Source organism: Mirounga angustirostris, unplaced genomic scaffold, assembly GCF_029215605.1.
Source record: "Mirounga angustirostris isolate CCGP_5_RB_7025 unplaced genomic scaffold, mMirAng1.0.hap1 SCAF_5, whole genome shotgun sequence".
NCBI lineage: Eukaryota > Metazoa > Chordata > Mammalia > Carnivora > Phocidae > Mirounga > Mirounga angustirostris.
This window is the reverse complement of record NW_026991713.1, coordinates 24,183,088-24,208,704: the sequence shown is the minus strand read 5'-3', so window position 1 is coordinate 24,208,704 and position 25,617 is coordinate 24,183,088. Positions and strand designations below refer to the sequence as shown.

Genomic DNA, 25,617 nt, shown 5'->3' with positions numbered 1-25,617 from the left:
ATCTACTGTTAACATCATACTTAATGATGAAATATTACGAGCTTCCCTCTAAGATTGGGAACAAAGCAAGGATGTCTGTTCATACCACTTTTGCTCAATACCATGCCAGAGATCCTGACAGGTACAATAAGGCAGATAAAGAAACAAAAGGCATGTGGATTGGAAGGGAATAATATGAGTTTTTACATAGAAAATTCTAACTCTTTAGGACTCTATAAAACAACTACTAGAACTAATAAACAAAATAGCACATAAAGTCAATATAAAAAATTTCTTTGTACTAACAGAAAACAACTAGGAAATGAAAATTTAAAAATACCATTCAAAATATCAAGTTTCTAGGAATATATTTAAGGAAATGCATGTAAGATTTTTACACTGAAAATTATAATGCATTGCAGAAAAAAATTAAAGAAGATCTAAATAGACACAGAGATATATCATGTTCATGAACCAAAAGACTTAATATTGCTAGGATATCATTTATTTCCAATTTGATCTATTGATTCAGGGAAATTCGAATGAAAATTCCAACAGACATTTTTTTTCGGTATAAATTGAAAGTTCATTTTTTTTTTTAAGATTTTATTTATTTATTTGAGAGAGAGAGAATGAGAGAGAGCACATGAGAGGGGGGAGGATCAGAGGGAGAAGCAGACTCCCTGCCGAGCAGGGAGCCCGATGTGGGACTCGATCCAGGGACTCCAGGATCATGACCTGAGCCGAAGGCAGTCGCTTAACCAACTGAGCCACCCAGGCGCCCGAAAGTTCATTTTAAAACTTATAAGCAAATGCAAAGAAATGTGAATGGCCAAGAAAATCTTTAAAAAGAACAAATTTGGAGAACTCCCTACCTGATTTCAAGGTTTATCAATGATGTAGTAATTAGAAGAGTATGATATTGGCATAAAGAGAAACATATCAATGGGATAAAAAGAGACTCTTGAAACAGACTCATACATATGGTCAATATTTTACAAAGATGTCAAAACAATTCAAAAGACTCAAAAAAGAAGTAACAACTCTTAGCACCCAGATGGGTTCTTTAAAAACCATTTCCCAATAAAAGAAATAGGACTCCTTGGTGGGAAAAAACAAAGGCTGATTACCTTTTCTATGTGAATTATACTTGAGGATAACCAAATAATTAACAGTCAAGGAAGAGAAATTTTTCTTTATAGAATTTTCAGGTAATAAGAAAGAATGTTGAAATTAGAATATCAGGATTTTGCAGTTCTTTGTGAATTCATGGGGGGATGAACAGCACCAGTGAAGTATACTTGTTGGAAAAAAATAAACTGGAAGCAGGGCAAGTATTTAAATCTAACCAACAATTTACAGAAGATCCGGGGACAGAGAAACATTTAGAATGAAACCATGGGGATGCAACAATAGAAATTCCGACCATGGAAACTCTACAAGACAAATAACCTGGATTCTTCAACAAAAAAATTGAAGTGAAAAAGGAGAAGTTGAAACCTGTAGATTAAAAAAGACTTAAGAGACATAAATGCAATGTTTGGACCTTATTTTGATCCCATTCCAAATTAATGCACTCAAAAATTTATAAGGTATAAAGGAAATGTGAACACTAGTTATTCAATAATGTTTTGAAGGATTTTTTTGCTAATTTCTTTTGTTAGGTGGGATTATATTATTGTGGTTATGTTTCTGTAAAAACAATTCTTGTCTTTTTAGAGACACATGATGAAGTATTTATAGATTAATATAATTTTGGGGATGTAATTAAAAATACTGGGGGAAGTGGGTATGTGTACAGATTAAACCAAGTAGATCCCAAAAGTTGATAATTGGTTGAAGCTGGTTGTGGGTATATAGGGCCTCAGTATATTATTTTCTCTGCTTTTGTAAGTGTTAGAAATTTTCTTTAATAAAAGGTTTTTTGTTTTTTGTTTTTTTTTAAATTACACATGGCCCATACTTAATCTTCAGAATATAAAGACTGGTCTTGACCATGCCAGAAACTTCACTTTCCATATGCTATTTTCATCCCCAAATGCCAGTGCTGCTTATTTCTCAATATTGTTGGGTAATGTTACCAAAATTAGGAAGTAAATAGATAATACTTTTTTCCTTCTCTCTTGATGGTTGGAAATACAATGTCAGTTTTGTTGTTGATGAAAGCTATATTGGAAGATATAGTAACCACAGAGGGCTTCCCTCTCCTTCATCCCAGAAGTAAACTTACCATGTAGGCATAGGCATGACTAACTGATATCAGATACCCTCTTCTTCATGGATGGCCCAGGAAAGTTATTTCATTTGGACCCAGGAAATTTACCCATGTCTGAAGAAAGAATATGTCATCCTATAGGTAGGCAGGCTCTGACAGAGCAGTCATCTTGGAAAAGTTGAGTGGGACAGGCTTGATTTCTTCTACACTCACCAAGAGGATTGAGTAAAGGCCAAGAATGCCTCCACATGGAACCCTGAAGTCAAGTTAATGGAGAGAACCCTTTATGCAGCTCTGTGCTGCTGGAGGTCTTACTGTAGAATCAGTGGGTAGAAGGGTGGAGCTCATAACATCAACAAAATGGAAACTACCCTTTATTGAGTATGTCCCATGTGCTAAGGAGGGAAATTCACATGGGTCACATATGGCACACCTCTTATTCACACCTACACAAGACTGACTTTAGGCATTCATATTACATTGCACAGCCAGATGACTTCCTAGGTCTCTTCCAACCTCAAGGACCATGAATCTTGTTAGCGATATTTGTCCTTTACTTGGTAGAGGAAGGTTGGTACCTTCCGTCCTCTATGTGTGGATTACCCTTAATAGTAACACCAGCTTAAGAGGGGCTGGTCTTGAGTTACCCAACTATTTGTTGGGCTGCAACCTGGCTTATAGGTGGATCTAAGGGTTTTTTTTTTTTTTTTGTCTCAAGAATTTCTAAGGATATACACAGATGCATCAGGGACTCTTGGGAAATGAATACATTAGTTACATAGTACCTCTGACTTAGGCAAAAACAGGGTTTTCTAGAAGATTTCCTTCTCCATAGGTTTGACCTTTGTATCAGGGAATTGGACATATTATGCCACAGACTGATGAATGTAACCAGTGTATTATGGAAACTTAATAATTTGCATATACTAAAACCTGTTCTTCAAAACTTTATCTTATTTGTTTAATGTCCTTACTTACATAGGTAGTGACTGTGGACCAGGAATTATGGACCTCAGTCTGTGCTGTCTAATATGGTAATGACTAGCCATATGTGGCTATTTTATAAAGTTAAGCTTAAATTAATTAAAATTAAATGAAATTAAAAATCCAGTTGCAATGGTCCTATTTCAGTAGCTCCAATATCCACACATGCTTGGTGGCTACTATATCAAGCAACAGACATAGCACATTTCCATCATCATAGAAAGTTCTTTGGAATAGCAGTGTTCAAGCTTTGATTTGCATAATAAAAACATTTAATTTTTTTTTATCTTCAGTTCTTTTCCTGTTATATTTTCTATCACATTCAGTTTTCAGAAAAAAAATGTGTAGTGAAATCTGAAAATACATTTTTTTCCATGTGCTACTTGCAGGTTATTGAAGAAAAAGGGGAGTTCAGTGTTCCAAGCTGCTATGGAAATATTAAAAATGATAACGGTGGTTCTAGCCTTGATTTTGAGCATCTTTTGGATGATGTAAATGTGGTTGATTTGAAATGGATCCATAACTTTGTGTTGAAATCTCTGGAACTTTTGTATCAAGTGGAAAAATGGGAAACACTGGTATCACTTGCTATCCAGTTCAATACAATTTCACAGTAAGTACTGCTGTGAGGGCAATTAAAAGTGACAAGCTTCCATGGGCACCTGGGTGGCTCAGATGGTTAAGCGTCTGCCTTCGGCTCAGGTCATGATCTCAGGGTCCTGGGATCGAGTCCCGCATCGGGCTTCCTGCTCCTTGGGAGCCTGCTTCTCCCTCTGCCTCTCATGAATAAATAAATAAAATCTTAAAAAAAAAAAGTGACAAGCTTCCATTTATTTATTTATTTATTTTTAAAAATTTTATTATGTTATGTTAATCACCATACATTACATCATTATTTTTTGATGTAGTGTTCCATGATTCATTGTTTGTGTATAACACCCAGTGTTCCATTCAGTATGTGCCCTCTTTAATACCCATCACCAGGCTAACCCATCCCCCTCCCTCCCTCCCCTCTAGAACCCTCAGTTTGTTTCTCAGAGTCCATAGCCTCTCATGGTTTGTCTTCCCCTCCGATGTCCCCCCCTTTATTTTACCCTCCTACTATCTTCTTTTTTTTTTTTTAACATATAATGTATTATTTATTTCAGAGGTACAGGGACAAGCTTCCATTTAAAAAATGCATTTTAACTAATGTCTGCTTTTTAATGTATTTCTACCTCTCTCTAGTGAGAGATACACAGAGCAAGTGACACCACTCCTGGTGTATGCACAGCGTCAGCTTCTTCTAAGAATATCCAAGTTCAATGGCCCGGATGCTACCCAACAACCTTGTGCAAGATATGAGGCTGAATACAAAGAGAAGGTGAGTTTGGCTTTATTATTCATGCAGTTGTGATTTCTGAGGAGTGCACGTATAAAATACAAATATTTAGGGATCAGATAAATACTATTTTTACTTAGGCATTTATCATTCAAATCAACAAACGTTATTGAAAGCCTGTTATGTGCCAATATTTACAAGGTAAACAAAAATTAAGTCCTTATACATAGGAAACTTACATTCAGGCCAGAGCTGATACATTCATTAGGCACAGTGAGGACATTATCTAGAGCCACCAAACTTTTAGAGGCCCACTAAATGTTTTAATTTTTTTAATGTGAAGAAAAAAGTAACTTTTAGGTCAAAGAAAAGGTTTTAATTTTTACTAATACTGTATTTGTATTTATGCCAACATAATCATATGATACAATTTTTAATATTTTTTATGGAGGTGTGGGCCCATGAAAGTGAAAGTGTGTAAGGACCATGAAAATCATGGTGCAGCTTTGAGTTAGGTGGAGGAAAGGGTAGTAAATTCTTTCACTTATTAATTTAATAAATGTGTGTCGACTATCTAATACCAGAACCATGGCATACAGTTATACAGTTTGCGACCTGGCCCAGGGCATCCAGTGTACGTGAGGACTGAAATCTAGTCCCACCTCCCATACCACTCTGTGTGCTTGTGGTGTTGCGGCCACAAGTGAGGGCTCCATTTTCTTCTCACAGAGGTTCCTTACGGCCCTTGCATATTCTTGCCTCCTACATATTCTAACACAATGAGAATACAGTCTGAGTTCTTGCTTTATGGAGTTTAATTTTGGAGGGGTAGAGGTAGGGCCAGATAATAAACATGTAAACAGATACATAAACAGGTTTATGATCATTATGAGTTCTCTGAAGAGACTAAAATGGGTCCATGGGTTAGAGATAGGTGGGGTGGGAGGTAGAAATCTGGAATGCCTCTTGGAAACGGTAACCTTTGATGAGAAATGGCCAGCCATACATAAGAGAGAGCCTTCCAGCCCAAGGGAAGAATAAGGGCAAAGGCCCTGAGGTGGGACAGGAAGAAGGCCTGAGTGGCTGGAATGTCACAGACAGGGGCGAGAGTGAAAACAGGGGGGCTTTGCTTCTTCCTCTTCTCCCCAGTGTCTTAATGGTAGTGTGTCCCAGGACTTTGTTCTTGGTCCTCCTGTCTTCTTTATCCACATCCTCTCCCTTGGTGAGCTCATTCAGTCTGTGGCTCTAAGTACTGTCTTTATGATAATGACTTTTGAAATTACAGCTTCAGTCTAGACCTTTCTCCTGAATTCTGTGTTGACATGTAATTCCCTGTATCAGTCAGGGTTCAATCAGAGAACCAGAACCGGTAGGATCTATTATCTATCTATCTGTCTGTCTGTCTGTCTATTTTTCTGTCATATATCCATCAAGATTTATTACAAGGAATTGGCTTATTTGATTGTGGGGGCTGGCCAGATGAGTCCAAAATTATAAGGTGGTCAGTCAGGATCATGAGCAGGAAGGAAACTTACAGGTGTGACCAGAAGCTGTTATCCTTAGGCAGTCAGTGAGGGATGATCCAGTGAGTAGACCTAGATGCTGTTTGGAGTCTGGAGACTCTCCAGCAGCACATCAGTGACTCACCTGCTTAGGTCAGGCCCACGAAGATAATCTCTTTAGTTTAAAGGAAATTTATTAGGGACTTTAATTAGTATCTGCAAAATCCCTTCAGAGTGGCAGCTAGATGAGTGTTTGAATAGCTGGGATGAAGTGTGTGTATGCTGCAAAATGGATACTTCCCTCCCTTTTGTCCTCGTAGTTTAGCCTAACCAAGTTGACCCATCAAATTTCATCATGCTGCCTAATCAACGTGTCTAATACACTTCTAAAATTTAGTATATTTCAAAGCAAACCTGTTCTGACAAGTCTTCCCCACTTCAACTGATGACAACACTGTTCTCCTAGTTGCTCAGGCCAGACACCTTTGAGACATCTCAGACCCCTCTCTTGCTTTCATTACCCCACTTCAAAGTGGTTATCAAATCTTCTACCTTCAAAATGTATTCAGAATCTGACCACTTATCACTACCTCCACCACTCCTGCTCTGATCCAAGCCCTTGTTATATTTGCTTGGATTCATGCAATGACTTCCTAATTAGTCTTCTTGCTTCCAACCTCCCTGAATCCCTGCCTCCAGCCTATAGTCTATTCTCAATGCAGCAGGTAGAATGACCCCTTAAAAACCTAAGTCAGATCATGTCATTCCTCTTCTTTAAACCCTACAGCAGCTTCCCATCTGATTCAGAGATAAGGTGAACATCCTTATCATGGCCTTAATGCCCCACGCATTCCCCTGTCATCTCCAGTGACTCATCTCCTAATACTCCCCTGAAGGTTTCAGCTGCTCTGTTCTTTAAGACTTCCTGCCTTGGGATCCTCCCATTTGCTGCTCCCCTGCTTGGGAAGCTTCTCCCCCAAATACCCACACTGATTTTTTCTCACCTTTTTCTAGTCTTTGCTAAATGTCACTTTCTGTGTGAGGACTATTCTCACTATCCTATATAAAGGATTGCTCTATTTCTCTCTACAGCATTTATAACTCTTTAATATACTCTATAATGTACCCTTCTATTTTCCTCATTATATTTCTACTTCCTCTAGAATAGGTTCCATAAATATAGGAACTGTTGTTTGCTTTGTTCACTGTATTATCCTTGAGCTTGGAGTAGTGACTGACACATAATAAATGTTCATTTAAGATTTATTTAATGAAGCTGGGAGTTGGGAAGGACTAGGTCAAATGGGGCCTTATTAGGCTATGGGAAAGAATTTGCATTTTATTAGACTGTTTACATCTCATTGTATAAGTACCTACAAGGGACAATAAAGAAGCAGCATCTACATCAGACTGAGATTCAAAGAGGTCTGTATTTTGAGAAATAGGTTAGTTCAAGGAATAGGAATGGAGAAACAAAAGTTCTTGGACTTTTTTTTTTTTTTTTTTTGAGAGAGGGAGAGAGCAGGTGCACCCACTAGCAGAGGAGGGGCAGAGGGAGAGGGAGAGAGAGAATCCCAAGCAGGCTCCGTGCTGAGCATGGAGCCTGATGCAGGGCTCGATATCACAACCCTGAGATCATGACCCAAGCCGAAATCAAGAGTTGGATGCCTAACTGACTGAGCCACCCAGGTGCCCCAGTTCTTGGACCTTTTAAAAGAATTTCCTTTTGTTTAAAATTTTTCTGATTTCAGATATTTTATAATTTTAGGACTTAAGTGTCTGTTAGAAAATAAATTTTTAAAATACTACAGAGGAAGTTAGTTCTGAAAAACTTCACCAGGGAAGTTTAAATTGCATTCATTATGAGTAGGGTGGAAAAATCAGCCACTGGAAAAGCAGCCTATATTTTAGATATGTTTCAACTTGCATAATAGGAGATATATTTAGACTAGTGGATTTATAGAATATCAGAAAATCATATTCTCATTGCTCTACATAATTTGCCTAATGCCTCTCCAGCTGTGCTGAACAAAAGAAATATGAAAAGTTATGTGGCTGCTTTTTTTCCTGAAAGTTGTCATGATCAAGTGCTACTCTGCTAGCTTTTATTTGTAGCATCCTTTTATATTTCTTCTTTTTGACAAGGGAAAAATAAGATAAACATTTTAACAAATTTTTAGCCATAAATACCTGACCAAATAGTATTTGTTTTCCTTTTTCCTTTTTAAGATAACCTGCCGAAATTTCATTGGGAAGCAGCTCAAGATTAATCCTTCAACCAGTGAAGTAACAGATACAGAAAACTGTGCAGATATCCTAAAAAAGTTTATCTATTCAGGTTGGAACCATTTTAGCTTGAAGCTTTTTTAAAGCAAGGTTTGCTGTTGTGTTCTGCATGTCAGCTCTTCCATAATTAAAATGTTTGCAAAATCTCTTTTGCAGGCTTATTGGACTGAAAATAACCCATTTGATATTTACCATCTTATGTTGCTATAAATGTCACAAGGGGAATTAAAACATGTGTTTATTAGTTTAATCTGTAAATTAAAGAAGGGAAGGAAAAAGTGAACGGAAAATTATTTGAAAAATAAGCATGAAAAAGACTGTTGTGTACATTTCCCCCCGTTTTTATTTCACTTGGGAACTCTTCATATTGACCTGTTGCCGCTCTCTTTGAAGCTCTGTCTTGACTCTCATAGTAACTCCCATTCCCATAATCAGTGTAGATTGTTCTCCTATTGGCTGTATCATGGTTAAGTTGTAGGTCTTTTCACTAGAGCACAGGAGAAGACAAAGGGACGTCATGGCTCCTTTGCTTTCAGCTGAGAAACCCTCTTGGAATATTTTGGCAGTGCAGCTTATAGGATTGAAGCAATAGAATAAGATGAAAATGGGGAACAATGCTTTCTCTCAATTGTGCTTGTCATGTGCCTCTGTTTCTGGTATAGGAAAGGAATGCAGATCTTCCCTTTGCCATGTTAGGATTCTTTCATTTATTTATCCATTGATTTTATGTATGTATGTGTGTAGGTATGTAATCATCTATTCCTTTATTGAGACAGTTAGGCGGCCATTCAGTCATTCAGCAAACATTTACTGAATGTCCACCGTGTGTTAGGTGCCATACTGGGTACTGAGACTACAAAGAGACTAAAGATTTATTGAGATTAAAGATTTGTTATCCCGGAATTTACAACCCATTGAAAGAGACTGATAAATAAAGCAGAGACTATGGTATAGAGTGATAAGGTCTGTCATATTATGGCTACCCCTGCTGTTTTCCACTGTAAGCAGTAGTAGTAAACAGCATCGCTGTGCAGAGACTGTGTGCAATTTGGTAGAGGTAAAGGAAAAAGGAAAAGGCAAAGCTGAGGTTAGAAACGTTGGCAGGAAGGCCTTAGAAGGCAGGATAAAGAGGGACGCCTGGGTGGCTCAGTCGTTAAGCGTCTGCCTTCGGCTCAGGTCGTGATCCCAGGGTCCTGGGATCAAGCCCCGCATTGGGCTCCCTGCTCAGCAGGAAGCCTGCTTCTCCCTCTCCCAATCCCCCTGCTCGTGTTCCCTCTCTCACTGTCTCTCTCTCTGTCAAATAAATAAATAAAATCTTAAAAAAAAAAAAAGAAGGCAGGATAAAGAGATGCAGATCTATCTGGATGGCTGAAGGGAACTAGTTATGAGGATTTAAAGAAGGGCAGTGAAACGATCATATTTGTGCTTTGGAAAGAACCTTAGGCAGCAGCGTGGGGAATCAATTGAAAGCACAGCACATGGAAGCAGAAGAGCAGCTACTCCTACTTGTACATTAAAGATGTGATGAGGCTCTGGATTTAGGTGAGGAGAATATAAGAGTAGACAGATATGAGAGAAAGGCCGAGGAAGTAAGTCCCCAGGACTGTGTTCTATACTGGTTAGATGAGGATGGGAGGAGTCCAAGATGCCTTGGTTTCTGGCTTGGGTGGCTAGATGGATGTGATGTCTTCACTCTACAGGAAAACTGAAGGGAGGAATAGCTCAGAGGAAGTTACTTAGGAAGTACTGAGTTTGAGGTGCCAGGATGAAACCTGAGTAGAACTATTCAGTATATGGTTAGATAGACCAGTCAGGCATTCAGCAGAGATTTATATTTTCGTTGTCCATATATTGGTGGTGGTTGAAATCAGGGGCTTCTATGAGGTCACTCAGGGAGAGTTTTATGGAGTATAGACCTGAGGATGGCCTCACTTTGGAAGCTGTGTCATTCAAAGTGGGCTACGCTATACAGTAGTAATAAACAACCCCCAAATCTCATTGCTTTCACACAAGGGCTAGTCCATTTTTTTCGCTCATGCCACCGTGTTTGATGAGTTGAGTACTGAGCTGCTGCTCATCATAGGTTGATGGAATCTCCATCTTGACACAAGTTTCCGTAATTGTTTCCAAGGCAGAAAGGAGAACATGAATTTACCCTCTAGAGGAGCCATACTGAGAGGCTAGGGCAGAAGGGAAGGAGAGAATGGGCCCCAAAACAGGAAGTTTATAGGTGGTAAGGGCAGAAGTTGAAGGTATTCTCACTGGGTACTGAAGATTTTCTTAATAAAGGAAGGGGTTGAGAGCATAGCCAAGGTTGCTAGGGTAGGAGATTTCAGGAGGAATCTGAAAGAGTGGCCTGGCCCCTCAGGGAAATAGAAAGAAGATGTAAGGGCTTCAGAGCAGTGTAGAGGTTTCTGTTGAGGGAGTTGGTAACTACAAACTTGTGAGTTTTACCACCAATGATAAATCAAATTATCCCCTCATATTTATTAAACAATGGAGGTCCAATCAGAGTGTGATTCATCCTGGTTGTGTTTTTCTTTTCATGATCACATCTGTCAAACCTCTGGAGATCTGTCAATTTGGGATCTACAATTCAGAATGTGATTTATATTATCCCTTCCATCCTAAAAAGAATGGGCAACAAATGTGAGAAAACATGTCAAAAAAAACTTATTATCAAATATGATGACTAGCACCTAAGGGATAAGAAAAACATGCCTAGCATGTGTGACCAGTAGGTCTTATAGATGGTGGATGCAATATGTCAGAAAAGTACTTTGCCTTCTAGTTGTTAAAGCTACATTTGGAAAGGTAAGGTAGCAGGTGGTGAAACAGAAAGGAGGGTAGGTCGGATCAGCTTACTGTGATTATTTAGGTTGATTCTCAATGGTGGTGGGGCTATAGTCAGTTTGAGCAACGACTACAGCAGGAATATTTGAAGGGATAAAATCTAAACAATATTGTAGTGGCAGTAATAATGAATTGGGCCACGTACTATATTGAGCACATTATAACCATTAGCTTTTTAAATTTTTATAATTTTAGAGGGTAGATATTATGCTTACATTACAGATGAGAAAATTAAATGTTACTAGTAAATAGAACTTTGGTTCAAACCCTCGTCTGTCTGATTGCTCAGCCTGTAAGTGCTCCACCAAACTACTTGACCTGTTCACCATTTGTCCTCTCTCAGGTTAGTCTCTCCTCTAAACTGATAGCACTCAGAAAAATTTTGCTATACATCAGTGGTCATGGGGAGACAGATATTTTATTCTAACTTACTGTGATAGTATGGTAGTTTTTAGATGATCCTGCCTACTAATTGTAAGTCTTACATTGAGTCATTATCATTAAAATCTTGGCATCCAACTTACACCTCTTTAAAAGACTCTAGGACCTCTGTGACTAGGAGCATATTTTGGCCCACGCTTTTGGGCTTATTTGGCAAATTTTTAGGAGGGTGAATTTTCTTTCAGTGTCCTGAACTCAGATCATTAACATGTTTATAAGCATGATGGGTCTAAGTTATGTCATCATGACATGTTTGCAGTACTTTGGAAAGACCAAGGATACTCTTGCTGGTTTCCACACCAGATTGCTGCTTTAGAACACCATAGATTTTCTTTTGGCATAACAGCATTGGGCGGTAATGCTTGATACATTTAATTCTTCAGAACAGATATTCTATTGCTCCAGTGCCTATGAACATTTGGTGTTCTCATTATTTAACAGCATTCTGTTCTCCCTCTAACTATTTAATAATGCATATGTAATTTGGTATAGTCTCTGTAGGATGTGGAGAAGTGAGAATACCTCACTTTATAGATTATTTTTTGTATGGATGAGTAACTTGCCTGCTTGTTAAGCTTCACAGGGGAGATAACTATGAATATGCCTTTTATTGTAGCTGTTTTTGCATTCTTTCTAGGATCTGTTTCTTGAGTTTTGACCTAATTGGTATTTAAGTTATCTCTGATAGGGTTCTTCAGTCTTCAGGTATGTTGGAATTTTCAACCTTTGGCAGGTGTATTTTATTACTGACTCTGGGCTTTTGGGTTAATATGACTAATTGTGTAGAAAGCAGCCCAGGGCGCCTGGGTGGCTCAGTCGGTTAAGCGACTGCCTTCGGCTCAGGTCATGATCCTGGAGTCCCGGGATCGAGTCCCGCATCGGGCTCCCTGCTCAGCAGGGAGTCTGCTTCTCCCTCTGACCCTCCTCCCTCTCGTGCTCTCTGTCTCTCATTCTCTCTCGCAAATAAATAAAATCTAAAAAAAAAAAAAAAAGCAGCCCAAATTTTATAGTATTCCCTGGGATTCTTCCTTGGTTGACCCATCTCTCAGGAGTCGTTAGTATTTCAGGTTTTTTTTTTTTTTTTAAGACTTATTTATTTTAGAGAGAGAGAGGGAGCATGGGGGGGGAGGGGCAGAGGGAGAGGGAGAGAGAGAGAATCCTGAAGCAGACTCCCTGCTGAGCTTGGAGCCCTATGCGGGGCTTGCTGTCACAACCCGAGCTGAGATCAAGAGTTGGAGGCTCAACCAACTGAACCATCCAGGCACCGTGGTATTCAGTTTAATGAGTACATTAGTACAATAAGAGACATAGTAATTCTTTTCTTTTTTTTCTCCTTCTTCTTTCTCTTCTTCCTTTTCTCCTCCTTCTCCTTCCTTCTCTTTCTTCCCCACTCTCCTCCTCCTCCTGTACTTCTTCCTCCTCCTCCTTCACCTTCTTCTTCTTCTGACCTATTTCTAACTGTTGAGGTTATTAGTGCCTTTGGAATAGCTTCTTGAATTATTCATGAAAGTTTTCAGAGAGGAGCTCCCCTTGAGACAGAGAAGTAAGGACAGGCCTCTGAAGCTAATGATACTTCTTCATTGCTTTCACTAGTTATCTTGTGTACATAGTCACAAAATCACCAGTAGAGCCCTAGTTAGACTACAAGAAAAAAGGTTTTCTAGGGCTTGAAAAAAGGAAAAAAAAAAGTGAAATATAGTTTAGGAAAAAAACAAGGAGGAATGATTTATAAGTGGATATTTGATAAAAAGTAGCAGGATGATTTTAGTCAGACCCCACATTTTAAAAAAGACTACCAACATCTGTCCCTCCTGTCCTTTTGATTGCCTCGAAATACAAGCATGCTTTTGTGAATTTTTATTCCAGAATGAAAGCTCTGTGAAAACAAGGAGTGTGTCTGTTTTGTTCACTTATATTTCTTCAGTGCCTAGCATAGCACCTAATACTAGTAAGTGCTCAATATATATTTTAAAAATACATGACTAACAGCCAATATGTAGCCTCCACCTCTTGGATGCTTACTCCCTGATAGGCACTATGCTGGATACTTCACACACAAGTTAAAACAATAACCCTTGGAGGTAAATATTATCATTCCAATTTTAGCAGAGATTGAAAATTAAGGTCTAGAGAAGGTAACTGTCTCAAAATATTAATATGTGAGGGCTTCCAGCTTCTGCTTTTTCCTTTGCTGTCTTTGCTTCTTTCCCTGATTCACTAAGGAGAAAAAGATAAAAGCCAAACTCATGAATTCTTGTAGGAAAAATAAAAACAGAGCAGAAACCTTATCATCTTTAGGGCATTGTGCATAAGGGTGGGGGTGGGAGGAGTCAGGGCATGCCTTGTCTCCTTGTCTGGATCATGCAGGACCGTGCATGGGTAGAGGAGAGGGGAATTGAGAGAGCAAGATGGCGGGCATAGGACAAAGTGGACAGGAGAGTGAAATTGGTAGGGTAGAAGAGAGCTCCTGGGGAGTTAGTAAAAGCTTCTGTCACCTAAGTATTTGATTCTCTTAAATGTGTGGTAGGCAAGTGTGTCAAGAGTGAAATTGCTGGGGGGTAGGGGGGACAAGTACTTCTCTCAATATGGCCATGTACCTGGTTTGACTAGAGCCTCCAGGATTTCTAGACATTTCAGTCTGTGTTGTAGTAGATTGAAAGATGTCTCTATGGCCATAAAATGTAACTGTGCACTAATTCCATTAGGACCTCCCTGTGGACCCCAGGCTGCTTCTCTCATTAACTTTTCTTAGGCTTATTTCTGTCCTAGTCTCAAAGGTCTCTGTACTCAAATTAGCAGGCCTCAAATCTGGCTTATTGCCAGTTACCCAAGATGTGATGCCCTCTGGCCAACTATCTGGGAAAGGCACTGGACTTGAACACTGGTTGTCTCTCTTGTCTTATAAGGGCTTAAAACAAGTTAATGTCCTCACTTTTCCTCCTTTGTAAAGTGTGAGTAACATCCACCCCTACTAGTTGGTAAGGTGCTATGAGAATTAACTGAGATTAAGATCTATATAAGTGATTATTAATCAAGTTTATCCCAGCCATTTAGCTTTGAAACTTGTCATTCATTCATTTAAGAAATACTTACTGAGCACAAACCATGTAACAGGCATTGTTATAGGTCTGGGTTGATAGCAGCAGACAAAATTGATGCTGGACAATCTCCCTGCCCTCGTGGAACTTGCATTCTAGTGGCAAGAGGCAACCTATAAACAAACAAAACACATAGTACATCAGAAGATGACGAATGCAATGGAGAAGAGAGAAGTTGGGAAACCAGGATCACCAATTTAAATACAGTGATCAAGGGAGGCCTCCTGAGAAATTAAGTTAAGCAGTAACCTTAAGGAGCTGAGGAAGCAAGGGCATGGGGATATCTGAGGGAAGAATGTTCTAGACCAACATGAACCACTGGTGGGGTTTGCAGAAGATATTTTGGATTGCTTGGATTTTTTTCCAGCGAGATGGGACACAAGGTCATTGGCCCTGGAAGGACAGGGAAGAAGTAATTCCCACCCCCCTTTTTTCTTTGCCATGTAAGCAATTAACCACTCTTCTGCCACTTCCAACATTGGAATGTTCCCTGCATCCCTCCCTCATTCCCATTGCTACCATCTTAGTTGAGTTCAAATCACAATATCAGTGTTGTAGTCTCTCAGCCACCAACCTCTTTCTGTTGCAGTCTGCTAACTTTTCCTAAAATACTCGTGCCCTGCTCAAGACCCTTCCTGTGCTCCCTATTGGAAAGGATGAAAGTGACTTTCTCAGCGAGGGCTTCGGGTCTCTGTAAAACCCCTCTTTGTTCAGTGGGACTGGCCGTGACATCCCACTGCACCCCAAACTGCCCCCCTGACTCCTGCTTCCATACCTCTCCTTGCACAAACTAGCTCTGTGACTCAAGAGAAACCACAGACTTCTCTATGCCTTAATCTCCTCATCTGTAAAGTGAGGATATAACGGTACATACCTTTTATGTTGTTTTTAGGATCTGATGAGATCATCACAGTAAATTATATAGAATAGTTCCTGGTATAGTGTAAGTACTCAGTCAATGTCAGCTATTCTTATTCTGTCTTAAACCTCTTGCCTCCTTCTTCCTAATCAAATCTTCCCTCTCTTCTAAGACACAACTGGTGTGTCCTCTGGCACGAAGTCTTTCTTGCACTTCCTTTCCTCCCTCTTGCTGATCTCTCACTTCTCTCGCCCTCATCTCGGACAGAACCAGAAACGCTCTGTGAATGAGAGTTTAATACCCCAGGGTCAGAATGCTTCATCTTTTCAGCTAGAGTGTGAACTCTCTAGGGCAAAGGTCACGCCTCTTCGCCTCCTGTGGCCCCGTTCCCTCGCAAGTTGCTGTACTACTCTCAAGGCCTCAGATTTCATAGGGGCCATTCACCTGTTCAACTTGTTGAAGAAGTAAATTCCATGTTATTTTATCTATATTATCTGAAGCTTGAATTCCTTCTCTCTTGTGCACTGTTTCATGATGTGTGGCCAAAAATCTGCAGCCTGGCTCAAGGGACCTCGCGGCCACCCTCTGCCAACATTTCCTCTTTCCGCCCATTTTTTTCAGGACTGTTTTTAGTTCCACTCCCTTTTATGGCCTCATCTTCCTTTCCTCTGCATCCTCCAATATTAGAAACCCGTCTTCCCCTTCTCTTAAGAGAGCACTTACCCACCCAGGCCTCTTTGTTTCCTCCTTTCGTCTCTTTCCCAAGGCACCTCTGCTTTGAAGAGGCTGCTGAAAAGGAGTAGATTATTTCATCTTTTATGATCAGCAAAAGAAAAAGTGGGAGGCTTCATAAGGAAAATTGGCAAGATCTAAAGTTATTTGCATTTCATAGGAATCAAGAGTTTTCTAAGTTTTTTTTTTTTTTTAAAGAACTTTCAAATATACCACAAAAATTTGATCTGAACGTTGAAACACCTGCTGCAAACCTCAGGGCTTTGAATTTAGCAGCTTTAGTTTGGGACCAAGAAATTCTCTGAATTAAAAAGTCTTTTGCTACTAGTTGGCTTGCTGCAGCATTTCATCCCTCGGTACGCTTCTCTTTCCTTTCAGAATACAGCCACGCCAAAGAGCTCGTCTGTGTGCCTGTGGATGTGACAGACACTTTGAGGTGTTTTAGAGAGACCCTGGAAAAATCCAGATATCATAACAGATCAATCCGACACAGCAGAAAGTTACTTTCGTTATTCCTTGCACAGACACAAGGTAAAATACTTGCTCTATATCCCTTGCTCTTTACAGGACATCACCCTGTGGACCTACCATATTCCGCCATAGGTCCCTTCTTTCCCCACCAACATGCCCATTCCCGGCTGCCCTTCACTTTCTTCTTCTTGTCTAGTGGATCACATCTTCTCTCTCACACACCTCATTCCAACCAAAGACTGTCTCACTCATCTGCTTTTATGCTTCCTGTGAAATGAGCATACTCCCTTGAGTAGATATAGAAACGGTATTTTTTTTGGTTCTGTACATCTATGTTCTTACCTATCTCTTTGCAAGTATGGTGCTATAGTCTTTTAAAAAAAATTTTCGTAAGTAGATGACTTGATTCCTACTGAATTAACTAGAACCTATTACCACAACCCTACTTTATTAGTGTCAAGGAAATAGATGCATTTTAATTTAAGCATCAACAAGATTTTTTTTTAATACCATAGATTTTGATCTTAGAGATTTCTTTTAGCTTAAAACAAGATATTCAGTATCATTGGTTACATCACATTTATTTGTTTTCTCCCTTCTCAACATTTATTGATCTGTGAATTCAATCAAAGCAGGGCTTTGAGTGGTTAAGTGGTAGCCCCAGAGAGAAAGAATATACTCAAATTTAGGTGGGGAAAAATCTTGACTTACGTATGTTTGGGTTATTAAAAATTTGTTTAAAATCCTAATATATGTTTATGATCCTTGCTATTCAAATTTATTGGAATAATAAAAATAAGCTTAAAGAATAAACTTAAATTTAAAAACTTAAGGTAATTATATTTTAAAGTTATTAAAAATAGATTTAAATGTAAACCTAAGATACTAATACTCACTGATCTTTCAGAAATCTGATCAAATCTTGTTTTTACAATCACTGACAAAAGTTTTATTTATGTATGTATATATGGATGTAAGTATTTGTTGTTGCTGCCCCTGCTCACCCCAAAAAACCGCTGGCTATGCCATGTACCCACAGATTTTGGTTGTATTGCCTATAGACTCACATTATATTAAATTAGCTCTCTGTGTTATGTTTAAACTTCTTTCAATTATGGCATATATTAATAATGGTTAAGGGCATGAATAAAAAAAGCAAATATAATTCCCAAGAATGGATTACACTGGTTCACCCTGAATCTCACCTGGTATTAAAATATTCTCAGCAGTTTATCCCCAGTCCTTGGGCTGCAGACTTCAAACTCCACAATAGCTTCTCTTCCTCTGCAGCTTTTGACGACTTCCCCTAGAACAGTTTTCCTTTTTTTCTTGTGTGTTCTCTGATCTTATAAAGAGAGCGATTCTTTCCCACTTTCTCCCCCTTAGGTCAGAACTAACTGTGGGTTGCTTCTACCCCAGAGGTCTCTGCCCCAGAGGCAGACTAACATCTTACTGTTGGAAGCCCTTAAAAAAAAGCAAACCCAAACCATGTAACTTCCAGAATCCCCACGAGAAGCAAAGCATTATCTCAACATTACTTTCTGGCACACTGCCCCTCTGTAGTGTTCTTTATGAAATAACAGGTAGAGAGCCCATACACACGTACCTGAGCTCCTCAGGAATGATATTAGATACTAAATTTAAGGAAACAGTGTCCCTCAAACTGCAAAGAAATCTCAGCTATACACAGAATTTTTCTTTTTCCTCCCTGTCCATTTCTTCTACTTTTTCCCTCCTCATCACTTCCCCTTCTATCTCCTTTGTAAATTTCTTTTTTGGGGCGCCTGGGTGGCTAAACTCAGTCGGTTAAACATCCAACTGTTGATTTTGGCTCAGGTCATGATTTCAGGGTTGAGAGATAGAGCCCTGTGTCAGGCTCTACGTTGGTTGCGGAGCCTGCTCAAGATTCTCTCTCTCCCTCTGCGCACCCCCCCCCCCCGCCCCGCTAGCTCTTGTGCTCTCTCTCTCTAACAAAAGTAAGTAAATAAATAATTTTTTTTCCCCCCATGAATTTAGGAGATAAAGGAGGAATAAACAATTCGAAATTTACTACTGGAAAGGTGGAATTTTGCCTGGGGACAGAAGAGATGCATATGCCAACACCGCCCAACCTCTCTCAGGAACACTTCAGAGTTTTCAGTTCAGTGGAGAAAAGTAAACTTCCCAGTTCGCAACTGGGACTCGTAATTTCCTCTTATTATGAAACCATTGGTAAGATTCATTCATTATATATTCATTTTCAGGAGGATCTTGCACATTAATGTTGAGATTGCCTTTGGGCCTGAAATGCCACCTTGAAAAGTTAGATGAAAGAGCTTGAACTTAGAATCTTGTAGGCAGGGCCAGAGCAGTTTTGGGACAAGAGCCTTCCAGCCCCTCTCAGTCTCCACTCTCCCAGCCTGGGCTGTCAGCATGGTGAGGTTCTAGGCCCCTCTTCTGCTCATCCTCCTTTGAATGAATCTGTGAAACCCTTGTTGGAATGTGGCCACTGTTGTGTTCTTTTGCTCTGCCCTAGCTGATCCCACTTTCCTTGTCTTTCTGTTTGATTTGGCTTTTCTACAAATTCAGCAGTATATACTCAATCCGTGTTGTAGACCCAACATCCCCCTTTTTTTATAAAAGACATTTAATAATTCCCCCTTTTACTCCCTGAAATAAAATGTATACTTAATATACTCTCTCTACACACATTATTTAATATAATAAATATGAAGCTCTAAATATAAAATAAAGATAATTAATATTACTTTATAACCAAACAATCTATTTGTGGCACTTAAGTGCTCAGGCACTAGAGAGTCTAGTGAAGCAGGATGCTCATATCCTGTGTGTTGAATCACCACGAACGTTACAGCTACAAATACAGACTGAAACAGCTTTATTGTATTGGTGACCCAAGTACTATCAGCACTGTTAATTTTAGTGACAGTGTTTTTCTAAAATGGCAAATAAATCTAGGTGCAGTATACAATAAAGCACTACAGTGAGTGGTTGCATTTCTGGAAAATTCAGAGAATTTTGAAAACATGCAAAAATGCCCTATTTGTATGTAAAATGAAGTTAGAGGTTAGACTCAGGCAATTATAAGCAGGTTTCTTGCCTTTTTCTTCACTGTAGGGGAAGCTTCTGTGTGTTACAGGCCATCCAGTGTCTCTGGACAAAATGCCAGGAGATGCCCCATTGTGACAACTAACAAAAGCTTCCTCAGATTTCTAAAATACCCTGTAGGAGTCAGGACTGCCCTCATTCAAAACCACTGCCTTGTTGGTTAGGTTTTGTTTTGTTTTGTTTTTGCTAGACATCTCTGAATTTATGCATTTATCAGAAAACAAAAACAAAACAAAACCTCAGTTGCTGTTAAAGATGTGCTTCTTTTTGCATTTGGGTAAAGGAAAAATCTGATAAGCTCTGATCTCATCCCATCAAATGCTTTGAGGCTTCCCATCTGCTATAGAATAACGTCCACATTTTTCCACCAGGCATTTAGATGCCTCCATAACCCTACCACTATCTCCTTCTTCACACTCCCAAGAAAACAATAGTCCAGCCACCCATGTCATGTCCATATACACCCGCCTTTTCTCCCTAGCATGCCTCTTCTGAATTTCTCTTGGACACCACCTCCCCCTGCCTGACTCTTATTCCACTCTCTCCACATTTCCTATCTCTTAGATCCAATCTCTTCCTCCACTATGTTCAGGTAGAATATCATTTGCTTTCTTTCTGTATATGTATCAGGAGACCTGTGAAGGCAGTATTAGTTGCAGTTTGCTTATCTACACAGTTAAGGAATGATGCAGTTTAAATATTCTTGAGAGTATGAGGAAGATATTTTCTATGAACTGACATTTGTTCTTCTACTTGACTAAAATACAGATGTTCTCCAAGTCAGCCATCAAAGAAGTCTCAAAGTTCAGGCATTGCATGAACTCGGAAGCCTTCTCGTCTTTGCCGGAAAGAAAAGGTAGATTTTTAGGAGTCAGTGGAACAAGGGAAAACTTTTTTTCGTTGCTTGTCGGAAAGCATTTTTAAGTATTATGAAAAAATTGTCTTTCATAAATTTTAGTTCTTCGATAATATTCCATTGCTACATTTTATTCACCAAATGCTACCTGAGAGAAACAGTTATGAGCAATAAATGGTACAGATTCATTCTCTAACATTTCAATTAAAATACTTCAGTACATTTGCTTCCTCTTTTGGAAGATAGATTTAATAACATCGATCTTGAAAAACATGCTGCTGATGCTTTGTTTCTCTTTTAGGGCTGCTTTTAGATGTTGGTGTCAAGCTCTTGATGACATATTCAAAAAAGAAGATGTTCTGTATACATGGAAAGAGTTTGGTACCTTGCTCACCAATGCCACCAACAGCTATTCACCTCCAGGTTCCAAAGATTATAGTGAGGAATTTCTGTCAAAAGTTGGCATTTGGGGATGTTTGCAAGGAGCAGTCATATCAGCAAAGATAGCACAGTGAGTGTGGCAATGGAGTGAGCTTCCCTTTGTGGGGTGCCCACTGTGCCATGTAGAGCGCCATGCCTCAGACACATGGGATTCTTGGACAGCTATGTCCATATCATAAAAAACTATACAGTTTACTTATTTGAGATGTTTGTTATCTATGGCCATCTCCTCTCCCTATACCCCCAGCCCCGGATGTGGGCCTCAACATGGGCACAAATCTTTGCTTGTTCACCAGTGTATCCTGAATGTCTAGCATGGAGTTGGCATTTAATTACTACTTGTGGAATGAACGAATGAGTGAATGAACAGTTGGTATGGGATCAAGAATAATGGTGTGGAGGCAGGCCAACCTGGGCCTAATTCGAGGATCTCCTACTGACTCTGGGACCCTTGGCTCACTGCTCATTCTCTCTGAGCCTCAATGTTCTCATCTGTAAACTGTGGTGGCAAGAATTACATGACACACTATATTAGTTTGCTAGGGTTGCCATAACAAATGACCAGTTGGTAGGGAATTTATTGTCTCACAGTTTCTGGAGGCTTGAATTCTTAGATAAGGGTGTTGGCAGATTTGGTTTCTTTTGAGGCCTCTCCTTGTAAATGGCTGTCTTCCTGCTGTGTCCTTATGTGGTCTTCCCTCCGTGCATGTCTGTGGCCTAATCTCCTCTTCTTTTTTTTTTTTTTTAAAGATTTTATTTATTTATTTGACAGAGAGAGACACAGCGAGAGAGGGAACACAAGCAGGGGGAGTGGGAGAGGGAGAAGCGGGCTCCCTGCAGAGCAGGGAGCCCGATGCGGGACTCGATCCCAGGACCCTGGGATCATGACCTGAGCTGAAGGCAGTCGCTTAACCAATTGAGCCACCCAGGCGCCCCTAATCTCCTCTTCTTAAAAGGACATCAGTCATGTTGGATTAGGGCCCACCCTAGTAACCTCATTATAACCTAATTGCCTCTTTAAAGGCCCCATCTTAGTCACATTCTGATGTTATTGGGGGTTAGGACTCCAACATATGAATTTGGGTGGGTGCATAATTTAGGTCATAATGCATACTGATTAGTTTCCTAGTTCTGTAACAAATTACCACAAAATTTATGGCTTAAAACAACACAGATTTATTATCTTACAGCTTGGGGGGTCAGAAGTCCTAAAATCAGTGCCTTGGGAGGGTTGTACTATCCTCTGAAGGCTCTAGGGAAGAATCTCTTTCCTGGTCTTTTCTAGCTTGTCTTGTTTTATTTTTCCCTCTCTTCCCCTATGATCCTCTGTTCTTTTTCTTAAATTTCACATACGAGTGAGATCATATGATAATTGTCTTTCTCTGATTGACTTATTTCGCTTAGCATAATAACTTCTAGTTCCATCCGTGTCATTGCAAATGGCAAGATTTCATTTTTTTGATGGCTGAGTAGTAGTCCGTTGTGTGTGTGTGTGTGTGTGTGTATACCACATCTTCTTTATCCATTAATCTGTTGATGGACAGCTCTACTTTTTCCATACTTTGGCTATTGTGGACATTGCTGTTATAAACATTGGGGTGCAGGCGCCCCTTTGGATCACTACATTTGTATCTTTGGGGTAAATACCTACTAGTGCAATTGCTGGATCGTAGGGTGTAGCTCTATTTTTAACTTTTTGAGGAACCTCCCTACTGTTTTCCAGAGTGGCTGTACAAGCTTTCATTCCCACCAACAGTGTAGGAGGGTTCCCCTTTCTCCACATCCTTGCCAACATCTGTCATTTCCTGACTTGTTAATTTTAGCCATTCTCACTGGTGTGAGGTGGTATCTCACTGTGGCTTTGATTTGTATTGTGATGTGGAGCATTTTTCATGTGTCTTTTGGCTATTTGTATGTTTTCTTTGGAGAAATATCTGTTCATGTCTTCTGCCCATTTCTTGATTGGATTATTTGTTCTTTGGGTGTTGAGTTTGGTAAGTTCTTTATAGATTTTGGATAAGAGCCCTTTATCTGATAAGACATTTGCCAGTATCTTCCCCCATTCTGTCAGTGGTCTTTTGGTTTTGTCGACTGTGTCCTTTGCTGTGCAGAAGCTTTTTATCTTGATGAAGTCCCAATAGTTCATTTTTACCTTTGTTTCCCTTGCCTTTGGAGATGTGTCTAGCAAGAGGTTGCTGTGGCTGAGGTCACAGAGGTTGCTGCCTGTGTTCTCCTCTAGGCTTTGATGGATTCTTGTCACACAATTAGGTCTTTAATCCATTTTGAGTCTATTTTTGTGTATGGTGTAATAAAATGGTCCAGTTTCATTCTTCTGTATGTGGCTGTCCAATTTTTCCAACACCATTTGTTGAAGAGACTGTCTTTTTTCCATTGGATATTCTTTCCTGCTTTGTCAAAGATTAGTTGACCAGAGTTGAAGGTCCATTCTGGGGTCTCTATTCTGTTCTATTGACCTGTGTGTCAGTCCTAAGAGGGAAGTATGTAGCAAGAAATAAGAAGGTCTCAATTACACAACCTAACCTTACACCTAAGGGAGCTGGAGAATGAACAGCAAATAAAGCCTAAACCCAACAGTAGAAGAGAATTAATCAAGATTAGAACAGAAATCAATGAAACAGAAACCAAAGGAACATAGAACAGATCAATGAAACTAGGAGTTGGTTCTTCGAAAGAATTAATAAGATTGAAAACCCCTGGCCAGACTTATCAAAAAGAAAAGAGAAAGGGCCCAAATGAATATAATCATTAATGAAAGAGGAGAGATCACAACCAACACTGAAGAAATACGAACAGTTAGAAGAACATATTATGAGCAACTATATGCCAACAAATTAGGCAATCTGGAAGAAATGGATGCATCCCTAGAAACGTATAAACTATCAAAACTAAAACAGGAAGAAATAGAAAACCTGAACAGAACCATAACCAGCAAAGAAATTGAAGCAGTAATCAAAAATCTCCCATCAAACAAGAGTACAGGGCCAGGTGGCTTCCCAGGGGAGTGCTACCAAGCATTTAAAGAAGAACTAATACCTATTATTCTGAAGCTGTTTCAAAAAATAGAAATGGAAGGAAAACTTCCAACTCATTCTATGAGGCCAGCATTACCTTGATTCCAAAGCCAGACAAAGAACCCACCAAAAAGGAGAATTACAGACCAATATCCCTAATGAACATGGATGCCAAAATTCTCACCAAGATACTAGCCAGTAGAATCCAACAGTACATTAAAAGGATTATTCACCACGACCAAGTGGGATTTATTCCTGGGCTGCAAGGGTGAACTGGTTCAACATCTGCAAATCAATCAATGTGATACACTACATTAAAAGAAGAAAGGACAAGAACCATATGATCCTCTCAATAGATGCAGAAAAAGCATTTGACAAAATACAGCATCCTTTCTTGATTAAAACTCTTCACAGTGTAGGGATAGAGGGAACATACCTCAATATCAAAAAACCATATATGAAAGGCCCATAGCAAATATCATTCTCAATGGGGAAAACTGAGAGCTTTTCCCCTAAGGTCAGGAACACGGCATGGATGTCCACTGTCACCACTGTTGTTCAACATAGTACTAGAAGTCCTAGCCTCAGCAATCAGACAACAAAAATAAATGAAAGGCATTCAGATTGGCAAAGAAGAAGTCAAACTCACTCTTCACAGATGACATGATACTTTATGTGAAAAACCCAAAAGACTCCACCCCCAAATTACTAGAACTCATACAGCAATTTAGCAATGTGGCAGGATATAAAATCAATGCACAGAAATCAGTTGCATTTCTATACACTAACAATGAGACAGAAAGAGAAATTAAGGAGTTGATCCCATTTATAATTGCATCAAAAACCATAAGATACCTAGGAATAAACCTAACCAAGGAGGTATAAGATCTGTACTCAGAAACTAGAATACTCATGAAAGAAATTGAGGAAGACACAAAGAAATGGAAAAAACATTCCATGCTGATGAATTGGAAGCACATATATTGTTAAAATGTCTATGCTACCTAGGGCAATCTATACATTCATTGTAATCCCTATCAAAATATCACCAGCTTTTTTCATAGAGCTGGAACAAATAATCCTAAAATTTGTATGGAACCAGAAAAGACCCCGAATAGCCAAAGGAATGTTGAAAAAGAAAACCAAACCTAGTGGCATCACAATGCCGGACTTCAAGCTCGATTACAAAGCTGTCATCAGCGAGACAGTTTGGTACTGGCACAAAAACAGACACACAGATCAATGGAACAGTGTCTTATACCTAGTTAGCACTGACAGATATCTTAAAGACTTGAGTAATGTGAGAAATTTAAAAAGTATGGAAGGAGTAGAGGTACAGTTTTCTTTCACCTTTCCAGGTACATTTTTCCCTTATCTATAGGGTGTGGTGGGCAAAAACATGCATAGTATCTTGATATGTAGAGAAAATTAAAAATTTT

General features: G+C 39.4%; 1 protein-coding gene across 1 annotated transcript in view; it reads left to right on the top strand.

Moving 5' to 3' along the window:
* The window catches only part of CFAP54 (cilia and flagella associated protein 54), a 295,241-nt gene that overhangs the window by 147,218 nt on the left and 122,406 nt on the right, over positions 1-25,617 (top strand). Inside the window, exons 37-43 of the mRNA XM_064590760.1 lie at positions 3,568-3,791; positions 4,406-4,541; positions 8,231-8,339; positions 16,649-16,801; positions 18,758-18,952; positions 20,618-20,705; positions 21,007-21,216. Of these exons, the coding sequence (XP_064446830.1) occupies positions 3,568-3,791; positions 4,406-4,541; positions 8,231-8,339; positions 16,649-16,801; positions 18,758-18,952; positions 20,618-20,705; positions 21,007-21,216 (1,115 nt within the window). The remainder of the gene's footprint in view (positions 1-3,567; positions 3,792-4,405; positions 4,542-8,230; positions 8,340-16,648; positions 16,802-18,757; positions 18,953-20,617; positions 20,706-21,006; positions 21,217-25,617) is intronic.